At 35.3% G+C, this 15,286-nt stretch overlaps 1 protein-coding gene across 3 annotated transcripts in view; it reads left to right on the top strand.

Annotated features, from left to right (window-relative positions):
• The window catches only part of IRAG1 (inositol 1,4,5-triphosphate receptor associated 1), a 45,519-nt gene that overhangs the window by 27,681 nt on the left and 2,552 nt on the right, over nucleotides 1-15,286 (top strand). For all 3 annotated transcript variants that reach the window (XM_064452711.1, XM_064452712.1, XM_064452709.1), the window contains exons 12-20: nucleotides 533-563; nucleotides 1,659-1,799; nucleotides 4,613-4,744; nucleotides 5,490-5,631; nucleotides 6,343-6,392; nucleotides 8,144-8,251; nucleotides 9,399-9,466; nucleotides 12,979-13,098; nucleotides 13,981-14,112. In XM_064452711.1, the coding sequence (XP_064308781.1) occupies nucleotides 533-563; nucleotides 1,659-1,799; nucleotides 4,613-4,744; nucleotides 5,490-5,631; nucleotides 6,343-6,392; nucleotides 8,144-8,251; nucleotides 9,399-9,466; nucleotides 12,979-13,098; nucleotides 13,981-14,112 (924 nt within the window). The remainder of the gene's footprint in view (nucleotides 1-532; nucleotides 564-1,658; nucleotides 1,800-4,612; nucleotides 4,745-5,489; nucleotides 5,632-6,342; nucleotides 6,393-8,143; nucleotides 8,252-9,398; nucleotides 9,467-12,978; nucleotides 13,099-13,980; nucleotides 14,113-15,286) is intronic.

The following is a 15,286-nucleotide window of genomic DNA, read 5'->3' as shown; positions in this document are numbered from 1 at the left end:
AGCAGCCAAAACAGGATAGTTCAGTATATGGTGAGGTGGGTTTTGAATTCTGCCCATCTGTGGTCATCATCATGAGGTTTCAACTGTTAACAGAGAAAACAGGTAAAGATAATCTGAAGTATAGTGCAGTAAGTCACCCACACAAAAGGGTAACACCTGTCTTGCTCTTGTACTCACAATTTATCACAACATAGTGCGAACAGCAATATTTGCAGTTGCCAGAAACTTGGTATGTTCTTGCCAATGCTCAGGTGATACTGTGTTGTTGCTTTAAAAAAAAAAAAAAAGGGGAGGGGGGGTTTAGCTGTAACAAGTACAATTGAATTAATTAAATACTGGTTTCACCAAAAGAATATATAAATATATATAATATTATATTTATATATTATTATATATAATATACAGTATAAATAATATATATAAAATATATAAGGGGATAATGGTTTTTTGTTCCTGTTTACTAAATATTACAATACCTTTGTTTTTAGAGACAAAACTAATTAAAATGTTAATTTTTTGCTTCTGTTTCTAGCTCCCCTCCACTTACTGAAAAAGAAGTTGAGGTAAGTATATTCTTAAACTCATTATTTTAGACATGCCTCAATTTTAAGTCGTTACTGTAAATCTAAAGGTGGTTATTAGAACAAGGTAATGGTAAGGTAGAAAAGGTAATCAGAACAAAAAAATATTTCTCAGAAAAAAACCCATACTGTGCTCAATCAAAATAACAATTTTATGAAATATGGGCCATTGTCCCAGGCAATATAAACTGTCAAAAGACTTAGGGTAGGAATAAGCAAAACACTTGTTTCTGCATTCTTAATAATAAAATATGCATTCATTTTGGAAATTATAATGTACTTAATTTAAAAAATTGATATTAAATGAGACCAGAAACTAAATTAGTTAAATTGCATTTCTGTATTGGCCATTAGGAGCTTTGGGGTAGTTTTTTATTATATCTTGTAGTTAGTTTACGTAACTTTTTCAGTTCCAGCCAACAATTTTTAATAGGTTGCTCTTTAGCTTGCTGGCTTTGCTGTTTTTTCTTTTCTTCACATACCAGTCTAGAAAAAGATCTTTATTTACATATCTCCAGTCTAATGGAACTGTTGGTGCCTTGTGCTTTGCAAAATATTATTAATCCTAAGAAAAAAATGCATCTGGTAAAGAAAGAAATAATCTTTAAAAGCAGAGTGCAGGAGAATAAAAACATTAGCACTTAATCTTTTGCTGACTTCAGTGGTGGGTGTTTATCCCTTAGGTAAAACAATGCTACCAGTGAGCTCATCCCTGGACTTCCTCTGCACAGACTATCTGTTTAAAAACCTTGGGGACCCTTGGGGGAAGTCCAGCTAGAAAACAGACTCATTGTGACTCTGATACTTCTGGTAGACTGCTTCCTTCACTGTGTCTCTGCTCTACTGATCTCCCAGAACAACATTCAGGAAAAGAGGCAGCAACACATTTATTCATATTTTATAGCAAGTAGAAAGAAGTGATTTTTGAAGCAATCTAATTTTAAAAGCACTTTCAAATTTCTGTTTCAATACTTACTTAAGCACCAAAGTTTGTTAAACATACCTTATTCATAAGTTTTTACTGGAAATTACATCACTGTGACACTTACTTAAAAATGCCTTTTTTAATCCAAACAGAATGTATTTGTACAACTTTCCTTGGCCTTTAGAAATGATAGTTATACCTTGGAATCTAGAATTAACCAAGCAGAAAGAGAGAGAAATCTTACTGAAGAGAATGCTGAGAAGGAACTGGAAAACTTTAAAGCAGCCATTACGGTAAGAAAACAACAATAATTCTTTTTCTGAACTGTAGTGTACGTGAAAGTGCACACACATTTGAAATATTGTGCCTATGCTTGCTTATACCTATTGTAAATTCAGCCCCAAAACTTCATTTTCTGCTGCACAAGCTCCTTACTGTAAGCTGCCTACCACTCTACACGAGAGAGAGCATTTTCTGTCAGAGTGGACCACCATTGCTGGAAATGCATAGAGGATGTTGTCCTACTTCTAACAGATTTCAGAAATAAATACTATGAATTTGCTCTTCAGTTCTTGGAATAAGCCTGTGACAAAGCTAAGAGTATTCAGAACCGCAATTTGTGCACTGATGGTCTGCTGGGTAAGACCTTCTTTAGCAGTAAATTTGAGGTGTCCACTTAGGTGAGATACTAAAATGATCTGAGTCCTGAGATCTGTGACTTGGAAGAGCTCTTAACTGCAGATAATAGAAGGCAGTAGAGGAAAGGAGACAGAGGATTACTTAAGGAATACATGCAATCCCAGGATCAAGTAATGGGCCTGAATTTTCATTCTAGCTGTCCCTGCTGTTGTTCTATGAGCAATAGTTTTCAGTCCTCCTTACCAGCTTTCTCTGGGTTCTCTAATTGAAATGACAAATACACCTCTGTGTCAACTTATGTGCTGTGCACATCTTTGTGCAAAAAGGGGAGGGATGCTTAGATACCATGCTGCTAAAGGGAATACCAATAGACACAATTTGCATGTTACAATGAAGTGTTGCCATAGTTTTGAGAAATAGGAGAACATGCAATTCTCCCGCTTATGTTATCAAGAACATAATCAGGTAAGAAAGGGTACAATTAAAAAAGGATTGTGGTATTTACCTCTTTTCATCTGGAATCTCAAACCTGCATTTCCAGACTAATTGCTCCTGGGGAAAAAAACCACACATTTTTTTAATGTTTTACTGCTCTTCCCTCTGTTCTTTTCTTTAAGAGCAAAAAAAAAAAACCCTATTAAATCTCTGTGGTTTTTTTATTATAATATTTTGTATACATACACATTTTACAACTAACGTATAAGGGCTTTTAAAGCTGCAAACAATTACTCTGTTAGATTTGACACGTAATTAGGCACCAAGGACCATATTGCCAACAAGGGACAGACATGATTAGCTTTTTCCTCCTTTGTGCAGTTCACACACTACAGTCTGGCTTTTACAAGCTTTTTTATGTAATTTATAACAAAGTGGAAACTGCCACTTTCATATGAAAGCTTTCATTCTATATATTGGAATAGACCAATAAGCAATGAAATGAAGTGATGGCTTCTATATAATCTGTATCATATTAGACCTAGACTTGTTCCAATCTCAGTAGGCAGTTATTTTCATTTCTGTAGGTCAGGTACACGTTATGTGGCTCAAAGACAGTTTTACCGGTCTTTATGGGTTTTTTATCAACCTTGTGATAACTGGTGTTTTATTCAAAAAACCAACTCCAAGAAAAAGCTGATTTATGTGAACTTCAGGTTTGTTCAAGAAAATAGGCAAGTTACAGTTGCCAAGAAAAACTTGAAAATCTGAAATTTTGTGCATGTTTTTCTGAAACATTCCCTTATGCCTTCTTGGGTCTTGCACTCAAATTTTGGCTGCAATTTTTTATCACACTAGCTTCAGTGATAAATAAGTTTACGAATTTTTTGTTTTTGCAATTGTTGTCATTGTGCCATCAGCATCTTGGCTGTGTTTCTACACCAAACGTTTGCACCACAAATGCAAGTTCTCAGATTACCCAAAAAGTTACTGCACATCACTCCCTTCTTTTGAAGGGGAGGAGAAGAGGAGGAGGAAGAGAGGTTATTCTTTTCACACAGATCATTCCAATACATTGACTTACTCTTGCAGTAATACAAGAGGGGTTGCAGAGAACTAGGGCACAACACAACTGTTTAGAGGGAGAATTGTGTGAACAACAACACAGGGATTCATTACTTCAGACAACCTCAGTGCCAGAACTGGTGCATTCTGAAAATGCACTTTAAGAATATAGGAGTCATCGAGCATCATAGAGTCTGCCTGTAAGTCTGAACTAAATTGTATTGGGTTTTCTCATATCAAACTTTTCTGTGAACAGAAAACTCATTCAGTGAAACGGTGTTCACTAAGGCTTTGGCTAAAAAAACATCTAAATTTAGTCTTGCTTTTGGTAGCTAATCCCAAAGATTTTATATGTTTCAGTGCTTTTCACTATTGATCTGAGCTATCAAAGTGGCAATATTAATCCAGCACATAAATGTCTGTATTGGTTGACAAAAAAATTGTTAAGAAATTGCAATTGCCATTTGATTTGCAGGCCATTTTGGTTTTGATTACTTTCTTATATTTGTAATTCTTGAGACTATAACGTTTTATTTTCCAAATAAGTGAAGTACCATGGAATTGAAAGAACATAAATTGCCTTCTTAACACCTTGTTCCCAGCAAATTAAAATGTTCTTTGTGTTTTGGCAATCATTTGTAAGTACTAGTTCAAATAAGCTTTGTGAAGTTCATAGGTAGCTAGGCATAATTCATCATTAATTTCAAAAGGAAAAGTATTTCAAATGTGCTTAGCCCTTTTTAAGTCCTCCAGAGGTGTTCCTGCGGTATGCAGTAAAGCACCATTCTCAAACAAAGCAGCAGCACTCATTAGGTTATCTCTGGTGGTAGTGATGGCACTCCTCTGGGGTACCTTGTCCATATGTAGTTCTGCCTAGGTACGTCTACCCCACTTCTTTGGCTCAAGCTGCTTCATTTGAACTAAAAGTGGCAAACATGAAAATAAAGCTTATGTATTTTCACTTCAGTCTTCAGCTCACTTATGGCATCACTATGAACACAGAGAAGCTTACCAGAAGCTGTTGGAAGATATTGCTGTTCTGCGGCGTTTAGCTGCTAGGCTGTCTAGTCGAGCTGAGATGGTTGGAGCCATTCGCCAGGTAAGAACATCATGTCCAACAGGTATCCTGGCTGCATGTGTTCACTCTTTCTCTTTTTCAGCCATATCTGGAAGTTATATTAGCCCTTTGAATTGTGTTTGCTATTTCGACAGATTTAAGACATTTGCTGTAGTGTCAGATAAGACACTATTTCAGTCTGGAAATAGAATTCAAAGAGAAGATGATTATCCATGAAGCTATTCAACACCTATACAACAGGAGAGTGTATATTATTCAGAACTATAGCTGTATCACAAGAAATGTATATAAAATCAGTGCAGCATGAATAAGACAAATTTTCTGTGTCAAAAAGCTCATCTAGTTCAGTAACCTGCCTTTGGCAATAGCTTAGTCAGGCAACTATAGGAGTACAAGAATGGAGCGAGTATAAATGAGAACACAGCAATACCCTCCCAGATTCAACACACTTGCCTCTGCCCCCTAAAGTAACTAGACTGATGCCAGTGACTGAGCCCTTCGAGGGTTTGGAAACAAATGTACATATTCTACGTAACTAATAACATAGGCACACAGACAGACTGTATAAATATATCGCAAAATAAATTCCGGTATTCTGTGGATATATGTGAATGCATGTACATTTGTGTTCTAATTAGCTTCAGAATTTGCAGTTGTGGAGGTACCAATATTTAAGAGCTATTCCAGATTTAGCCCTGACAGGGAGCATATGATTCATTTGAGAAGTGTAGAGGTTACCTGAGTATTCCCCTCTTTTCTTCCTTAGGAAAAGCGTATGTCAAAGGCCACAGAAGTAATGATGCAGTATGTGGAAAATCTGAAAAGAACGTATGAAAAGGATCATGCTGAACTAATGGAGTTCAAGAAACTTGCCAATCAGAATTCTAGCAGAAGCTATGGTGCATCTGGTAATAAAAAAAAAATAAATAAAAATTTAAGGGTTTGCCTTGCCTCTTTATAAGGGTGTCTGGTGCTATTAAAGACAAAAAGTGAAGTATTGTGAAACCTGTTTATGACTTTCTGATCTTCAAGAGTAGATTTCAAAAAGTTACAGATAGAAAAGCTAAAATATGTCATATAAGCCATACTTAATGCTATAGTACAGTAATTTAAAATAGCTATCACTTAGCAAATTTTGATGAGATCCAATAACATTTTCATCGGCCTCTTGCACATATCCATAGCTTGCACAGTTTTAACACAACTGTCTCTTAGATGGCAGATTATGGCAAAATTTCATTATTAAAAAATGATTTTTTTTTCCCTTTTTGCAATCTTTTCTTTCCTAGTTTGCTGGAAAACAAAATCTGAGTATTTGTATATTTTTGGGGGGGGGGGGTTGGGTTTGTGTTTGCAATTTCTTTTGCAAAAATTTGCATATGGAGGCAAATAGTGGACTTTTGGCTGGTCTCAGTAAAGACAGTAATGGTTCAAATTTTTGCAGTTATTTCAAATTTCTTCTGCAGGTATAATTGAGACCAGAACTGCATGACAGATAAATATGCAGTCACTACAGACCTTATATAAATGTACCACATCTGAGTTTGAAATACAAGCAAGGGCTCTATTGATAGATACTCATATAGTTTGACTGTTCTTTATCTACTGTTTTTATGCAGAAGATGGAGTACCTCGTTCATCTAGATCCATGTCTCTTACTGTTGGAAAGGTATTTCTACAATATAAAGAAAATGAAGTGCACATTTTATGTAGTGAATTTTCTTTGTCTGCAAACATTCAGTTTTATAGGCTGTGTTCAAAACACAGTGCTGATAAATTCTCAGTATTGTTCATGTAATTTAGTGCAAATGCTTTGTGATTTTGGATACATGATCAAGAATAACCCTGTGCAATATTGAGAATGTTTGCTGTGAAGCTATAAATAATAAAGGGACCTATTAATTTAAGAATAATTTTATTCCAGGCCACATACCTGTGCTCCAGAGAATAGCTTTTGTCCTGTACTTTATTCTAGTTCCTCAGCAAGGAAGCAGAACTTACTATGTGGTTAGGTATTTAATGATCATACCATTTTCATTATCTTCAGATTTATATAATGTTCAGAGTACCTTAGATGTAAACAGTTATTAAGTGGGGCTCATTTTTCAGTTAGCATCAGAATATCTTGTTTGGTTGGACAAAGCACTCAGAGTGAGAGATTATCTCAGATTGTTTTGGCTTGACCAATTAATAACTTCAGCATGGCATTTGTTCCATTCCTGCAAAAATTCCAAGAGTTAGAGATGAATTTTATGACAAAACTTCCTAAAGCTACTAGTGATTTGAGATCCAAGTTCCAATGTGACATTATTGGTGGTCAGAGGCATTATATTAAGTATACTATTTCTTTTCATATTTCTATTTGCTTGGGTTGTAGTTCTTATGTTTAGTTTATTCTGCCCCCTTTGAGTGCTGAATAGAAAGAATTAGAGGACAGAGTGTGCTGAGGACAGGACTTGATTTCAGAATGAGAACCACATAAGTTGAAGTAGAGCCCAAAAAGAGACAAAATTTAACAAGGACAAGTAGAAGTCCAAATAATAGAGAGGGGAGAAAACACCCAAAACATTAGAACAGACTGCCTAACATGGCTGCAGACTCTCCAGTATAGATTTTCAGAGGCACATTAGATAAACCACTGTCATTAATGAATAGGTATAGTTGGTTTTGTCTAGAAAGAGGATCATGGAGTAAGTCATTCCTCCTATGTATTTAGTAGATCTTTGTTTAATTCCTTTCCTGTAGAGTTACCTAGAGCAGAATCTTAGAAGTGTTTGGATATGCACTGAGATGAAGCTGTTAGATGCTATATGTGCTTGGATTTCTTACTCAGTGGGAAGCGTAGGTTTCACTAGGTGTATATCATAGGATTAAGTATTTGGCTACTGCCTAATGACAGCAAAAACTTGTATGTATGTTATTGTTTCTGTAAGTTATAATTTGTAGGTTTAGAAATAATTAATGTATCATCGTGAGTACAGTATATCATAATGGGTACATAGCAAGAGCAGAGTTTCATGTGTAGCTTCATTATTTTCCAGTCACTGTGACACTGGCACTTTTCCCAGTATCACTGTACTTTTGCTTTAATCAAAGATTATAGCCTCTAATAAGAACTGACATAACAGCTCAGAACATATCTGTTGTGTGACTTAAGCTATTGGGCTTTCAGCATGGAGGGAAAAGAGCAGCACCCCTGTACACCACCTCATTTCACAGTAAGCACTTGCATACCAGACAGTACTAGAGGAAGTTTTGAGGAAAACCACAGCCCTAACAGCCACTTACCTTAATTTTGCTCTCAACTCTCCTTTCCCCCAAGAGACATTAACCCACATCTTTGCCATACATATTAACTTGTAGAATTATTCTTTAGCCTATCTTGTTGTATGATAGAAAAAAAAATGTTGTTTCTCACAGAATATGCCTCGGAGAAGAGTCAGTGTTGCTGTTGTTCCTAAGTTTAACTCCTTAAACATCCCTGGTCAGTCATCAACAGCTTCACCTATACCTTCAATGCCATCCCTGGTAAGTAAAACCCACAGTTTAAAGATGCTGCTTTTTGTCTAAACCACTCTTGCATAGGGCCAAGCCAGAGTTACCAAAAAATGTAAGCCCTTTGATTGGTTTAATTTATTTTTATTCCATCCTAGTGAAGAGGACGGGCAAAGGCAATTCCTGTTGTCTAACAAACATATGCTTTCAGAATTTACCTCCATAAACGATCACTTTGGGTATGGAACTGAACTGGTGATTCAGAGACATTAGACATTAGTTGAGGCAATTTGCCTTTTAATCTCTAGTGACATATTGGAAAGAAGTAGTAAAAATAGTTGTTCACTGTAGAAGAGAAGTTTTAATGAGAATCCATAGAAGATGATTGGACTACTTCTCTTCATTGCCAAAAAGTCCACTAAACAGAAAATCATGTAATTAACATACGGAAATGTACATGGTACAAATTTAGAAGTTCTGTGATGATCTGGGATTTGTGGAGCTATCAGTCTTTGCCTTGACTTTTTGTTTATAAATTTTAATAAATTATATTAGAATCTAATCCAAACCTGATAAATCTATATAAATGCTTTTGAGGAAAGCTGCAAGGCATACCGACTGTTCAGACATGAGCTAAGATGGTACATTATCTGAAAATTATGCTCTTTTCTGTTAAAAATATGGGGCTATTTAAATGAGGAGTATTTCTGAGAAGCTAAATCCATTTTAGTTTTAAGAAAACAATGTTTGTGCAATTTAGTTACTATGTACTCAGAGTCAATTCAGGAACCAAGTGTGTTTGTTTACCATGATGTATTATGATTTATTTTTGTTTAAAAATTTCCATTGAAAAGTTAGCTAACAAATTAATGTTCCTAGGATAAAATGGAGAGAAGCAATAGAGTAATTTTATTGTTCAGTGATCAATATATGAAGAAGAAAGACTTTTCTACTCTGCTTATTTCTTCCAAGAAGGGAATGTTGCAGAAAGTTCTTAGTGTGCAAGTCCATTGTTTACTGTGGGAGTTAGTAAGAATAATTTGGAAGCTCCATATTGAAGATACCTTGCTCATGGTTGTGGGAAGAAAACCTAAGAAGCGCATTGACTTTGTTGTTTTACTGAAGACTCGTTTGAAATTAATTCATGGATGTAACATTTATTGCTGGTTTTCACTTACAGTCTGAATCACCTAGTAATGGAAGGAGCAATCTAACATCTACTCCTGTTCTGCCAGCACTTCTAGAAAAGTAAGTTTTGCCTAGGTCATCTCATTATCTATTAAATCCTAGCATGAAATAAAAATTATTTAATTTCTATCTTTCCTAACAGAATTTATACCAAGGCATAAAGTATTGAAATCAGTGACACAATATTGCCTTAGGTTGATTCACGATCTGGTAACTGTACTTTACTATGTCAGAATCATATTCTTTTCATGTGCAAAGAGTTTACAAGCAGTATCTCAGAACTAAATCAAGCCTGCTGTCATCATTAAAGCTCATCAAGTAAAACTGCAGCAGAAGATTATACACTTACACATTTGAGTAGGCCTGCTTCAGAAATTGACAAAATTAAGAGTATTACATACAATGTGTGTGGCACTTTTTTTCCCCAAATACATTTACGGGAACTAATTAATACTGTATCTAAAGTTGACCATGAGCAACCCTGAGTATGAATATTCCTTAACTTGACTATCCCAGTATTAGAAGTTTGTGTTCTGCCGTTGTCTTTTCAACATGTCAACAGCTGGTAAGAATCATATTTTGAAATACTATGATATCCAGTATCATGCAGGTTTTTTAATTTATATGAATAAACATAAGAATGTGAAATTCAAAAGTATAATTTATCATAACATTAGATCATAAAAATTCTACAGAAGTCAAAACAAGGATTCAATTGAGTAGTAATTCCTTTTTTTAGTATAAAATGAATTGAACTTTCAGCTAAACTAGAACATTAGGTTTGAGATTTTTAGTGTTAACAGCCTGAGATTTCAGTTCTAACAGCCAGAGAAGTTTGCATTTTAAAATTAAAAACAAAGAGATACAAGAGAGGAGATTTTTTTTTTTTTCATACCTCAATATCTGTATTTTTCTAGTAACTATAAATTGCAAAAATATTTTTCATTAAAACATTTGCTGTTTTGACTCTGTATTACTTACCATTAGTGTAGGTGTCCTGGCTGGATTAAGGTGTGCTGTTGCGTGCTGGTTTTGGCTGGGATAGAGTTAATTTTCTTCAGAGTAGCTAGTACGGGGCTGTGTTTTGGATTTGTGCTGAAAACAGTGTTGATAACCCAGGGATGTTTGAGTTACTGCTAAGCAGGGCTGACACAGTGTCAAGGCCTTTCCTGCCTCTCACCCCACCCTGCCAGCAAGCAGACTGGGGGTGCACAAGGAGCTGGGAGACCTGACCCCAACTGACCAAAGGGATATTCCACACCATATGGTGTCATGCCCAGCATATAAAGCTGGGGGAAGAAGACAGAAGCGTGTTTGTTCAGAATGATGGTGTTTTGTCTTCCCAAGTAACTGTTACGCATGATGGAGGCTGAACACCTGCCTGCCCATGGGAAGTAGTGAATGAATTCCTTGTTTTGCTTTGCTTGTGTGCACAGCTTTTGCTTTACCTATTAAACTGTCTTTATCTCAGCCCAGGAGTTTTCTCACTTTTACTCTTCTGATTCTCTCCCCCATCCCCCTGGGGGGGGAATGAGCGAGCAGCTGGGTGGTGCTTAGTTGTCAGCTGAGGTTAAACCATGACATGTTGTTATCCATTTTCCATAATAGTTCCATGAGTCATTCCATGGGTTTTAAATGGTACTACTTTTGGGGCAAAATAATAGTTATAAGGACAAGGAAAGCAAAGAATTGCTCTGCTGGAAAGCATGTGCATCTACACATTTCTGGAAAGAACTTTTGGGTTCTTCCACTTGAAATTCATGTAGACACGCAATTTAATTTTATACAAGTTCTTGAAATGTAAAGCTTCTGCAGTAATAGAATACAAAGATGGGTAATATGAAAATGTATGGGACTCGGATGAGAACAGAAGGCATACTCAAGCTGTTATACAAGGTCTTTGTAAAAAATTACCATTATGGATACAGGTATTGTAGTATTTGCAAACCCATGTACATATATACATTATTCGTATGTATAATCAGCTTAGAAAGCCAAAATAAGAAATTGTCAGGAACTTTCCAAATACTTACCTCTTTCAGGAAATGTTGCACATTCTAAGGAGGTTGCTTGCCAGTATTTCAGAAGTAAAACTTATTAAAACATCAGGTTGATTTTTGTTGGTTTTGTTACTACTACTACTATGGTTATTTAGACTGTTTACAATATTACAATAAAATATCTGCAATAGTAATCTAAATTAAAGTTTGCTAGGATGCTTTAAACATGAAAATTAAAAACCTTAAAAGATGTAGCTCTCATGTCAGTACAGAATATTGATTCTCACTTACTTTACATTAGTGTTGAGGCAGGACAAAATTTATTTTATGTTTTTGTTTTATCTCTGTGCTTTACCAAGAATGGAAATGTGCAACAATTGGGAAAATAGAAACAGTGAACTATGGCACTAGCTGTTACAATCTCACAGAACTCTGCAAGATTCAGACCGTCTTTTGAAACTGTATGGATTTGGGGGGAGGGGAGAAAAACCTTATCAATATTTCTTACTGGATCTTAAGAAAACAAATAAATCATGTCATGAAGTAACAAAAGTAGAACTTGAAATTCAAGTTTGAGCATCAGGATGTATGCATGGGACAGCTGCTATAGTAGTGTAAAATTACATAGTTCTGCAAAATTTTGTGTATTTAAGCAATTCAAGCTTATATTCATGGTGTGTTTAAAGTCCAAGTGAAAATAATGTCTACTACTAATATGACTTCTTGAGAGAAAATCCATTGCCCACAGATGGTGTCAATCAGGATGAATTATTCTGCCATTGATTTTGGTGCCAGAAAAATAAGGCCTAAAAAAAGGATTAGATTCTAGAAGTTGAAATGGGATACACTGTTGAGCTTGTTAAACCTACACTTCGGTAGATTTGCTAAGTCATGTCTGAATCACTTAACTCTTTGTCCCAGGCTTAAATAAATAAGGGCAGGTGAGCAATGCAGAAAGAGAGCAATGTATAATGGCTATCTTTAGGCTAAATGATCAAAGCTTTTCCTTAAGAAAAGTTTTAGTGACAAAAGCTATGTATGTGTTTGTATTTTTTTTAACCTGTGCATCAGTTCAGCATATAAAGTCAGCAGAGAGGAATACCTTAAAGGCAAATAAGAAAAATGTTTTGTTAAATTAATATTTGGTGGTATTTCTATTATTTTCCTCTGGTGTAGCAGGCTACAATTTCTAAGATGATTTTTGGAAAGTTGAGCGAAATATTTTAAAGAATAGCAAATAAATGCCATGATAAACCAGGAAAAAAATGCTCTTTTCTTCTTAAAACATGCTCTTTTTTCTTTTCTTTTTTGTTTTTTAAGAAACAAAATGCAAGTTTTAATACCCTAGAAATGTATTAATTACTGTTCTTGAATTGCAACATTTTGAAACTAATGTTTTTTCTTAGTGTTTAATTTTTTTCTTTTGAAAGACATTTTATTTCTCAGATATATATTAAAGAAAAATCAGGAGTCACGAAATTGATTGTGTTGTTTTTGTTCAGTAGTATACTCCAAATACAATACATTTTAGTGGTGTTATTTTCTCTTTGTCTGTTTCTTTTGTCTTGGCAGTGGTAAGACTAATGGAGAGCCTGACTGTGAAACCTCTACTTCTGTGCTGACACAAAGCGGGTTGGAAGAAATCAATCCTGAAACTAAAGCCAAGATAGAAGAGGAAGCATATAACAAAGGGTGGGAATATTTAAAGTGAACTTAATCTGTAAATACGTGCTACCAGATGAGGACATATGTTTTTAGAATGTAATATTAAATGCAAAAGGAGTGACATAATTGATGAGCTCCTAGAAGATGGTCATAATTGAAGCAATGTGGGAAACAATATGAGTGAGCTTCACTAGTATTTGCATCATAGCTGTTCCTTTATTAAACTGTTGGAGGGTAGTTATATCAGAGATTCTGTGTTGAGTGGCTGTTCTTATGTCAATAGTGTTCAGATTCATGATGGGAAAATCCAAAATAACTTTCTAAAATGTTTATTCTGAAAAGTGTACATGGAAATGAGCATCAACTTTTGCAGTCACAAAGTGCTTTACACAGCATGTTTTGGGGCAATTAACAGCTTTGGGGTCCATTTCAGAATGTCAAGCAAAGAACTTTGTACTATGTGAAGAGTGCAACAAAAATTTTGATCCTTTCCTGCAGAATCCAACAAGCCATCTACCTTCAGCTTAGAAAAGAGCTATTTTTTTAAAATTTCTCCTTATTCTCCAGGAAAATAAAATATCTAGATGGTGTTCAAAATTATTGACAAATAATAGAGAAATACTTACCAGCTCCTTGACAACAGAAAAAAGTTTTGCTCTGCTGAGGACTATAACCTCTTTTTCAAGATGATAAATTTAGTAACAGAGCTAATATAATCTTCTGATAAGGAAGGGTGGCTGTCTGTGTGCCATAGTCATGGTCTTTAGCTAGTTTTTACTCTTGTCTGAGTGCTGCAACACTGCTACTTGTGTTTTATTGCATGTAACAAAACATAATGCTAATTTTTCATTAGATAGGATCAGGCTTATAGAGCAGGCTAGACTAAGAAAAATGTTTTGTGTGTTAAAGCTATCAGGAAGGCTTGAAGAAAATCAAAGAACTTCAGGAACTGAAGGAAGAAGATGAAGAGACACCAAAAGAAATTCATGATGAACATGAAGAAAGTGAAAATGAAGATGAGATAAAAAAACTGAAAAGCAGGTGAGATAGTGGTGTAATATGTCCATACAAGTGGAGCCACTTTTTTCTATTTGTGATACCCAACTAAGTGTTTTATACTATTATCTTGACATGTTTTCTTTCAGTCTATGGAAGCATATTTGAAATAACAGTATTTTCCAACAGGCATTTTCCAAGATAACAAAGTTGCAAAATGCAAAGCTTTTTATTTTGATATTTCAACTAAAATTGTATATTGATATCAGGATGCTTCATCTTGATGGGGTTTGGTTTTGAGTTGAGGTAAAAAATACTCCACAAAAGTTCTTTTGATGCCAGAACGCATCTCTCAGCAGGTATGCATTGTCTCATGAAAGTTGTAATTCAGGAATCTGATGCCCATATTTGTCCCATATGTTATTCCCAAAGGGTCTGCACAGGTGAGTCTTTCAGTACTTCTGCAAGGTGAATGCAGATCAAGATGAGCTCCTCAGCTGTGTTGGACTTGCTCTGGCTTGGAAAGGCAGGTGCCTGCTCTCTCTGGAAGCTGTGTAGATGTAGCAGAACAGCAAGCACTATGCTGGAGTTTGGGCCATTCAGCAAAGTAATACGTTCATTGCATTCATCTGCAACCATCTTGGTGGTTCTACCACCCAATTCAATATACCTGCAATTTCCTGCATTTTAAAAGCAAAGAGGCTTTTGCATTAGAGAGGAATTAAATGCTGGCCAAAGCAAGTAATATGTCCCATTGCAAGCTAAGGTAGGAATCCTTACCTGACCCAGAAGAATTCATTTCCATTCCATAACCATTATGGTTATAAACCTCTGTTAATCTGAGATTTCAGTCATGTTCAAAAGGGCAGCCATCTCACTAGTCATGAAACTCTTAGGAAAAAATGTTTACAACATGTTCTAATGTTTAGTTTAGTTGAGCAAGCTATGAACAGTGCAGAATTTTACATCATATCAAGCTCTGAGATTTGCCAGTTGACAGGTGGGAGAAATAGAAGTCAAGTTTACAGTTTTTAGCCGTCTTGCAAATATCACCCATATCTGAGCGTACAGCTCTTCTTAAAAGAACTTAAGAGTCTGATTCTTCTTTGACAGGGTATTTGTATTTGGTGTATTTGTTGTACCATACATCTATGAAACTTCTCAAGCTGAAAAGCTTAAGATAATAAATTTGCATATGATTAATAACAGTTTTCTTTTA

Source organism: Phalacrocorax carbo, chromosome 5 (assembly GCF_963921805.1).
Source record: "Phalacrocorax carbo chromosome 5, bPhaCar2.1, whole genome shotgun sequence".
In the NCBI taxonomy this organism is placed as follows: Eukaryota; Metazoa; Chordata; class Aves; order Suliformes; family Phalacrocoracidae; genus Phalacrocorax; species Phalacrocorax carbo.
Note: the sequence above shows the minus strand (reverse complement) of the source record. Positions and strands in the feature narration are given on the sequence as shown.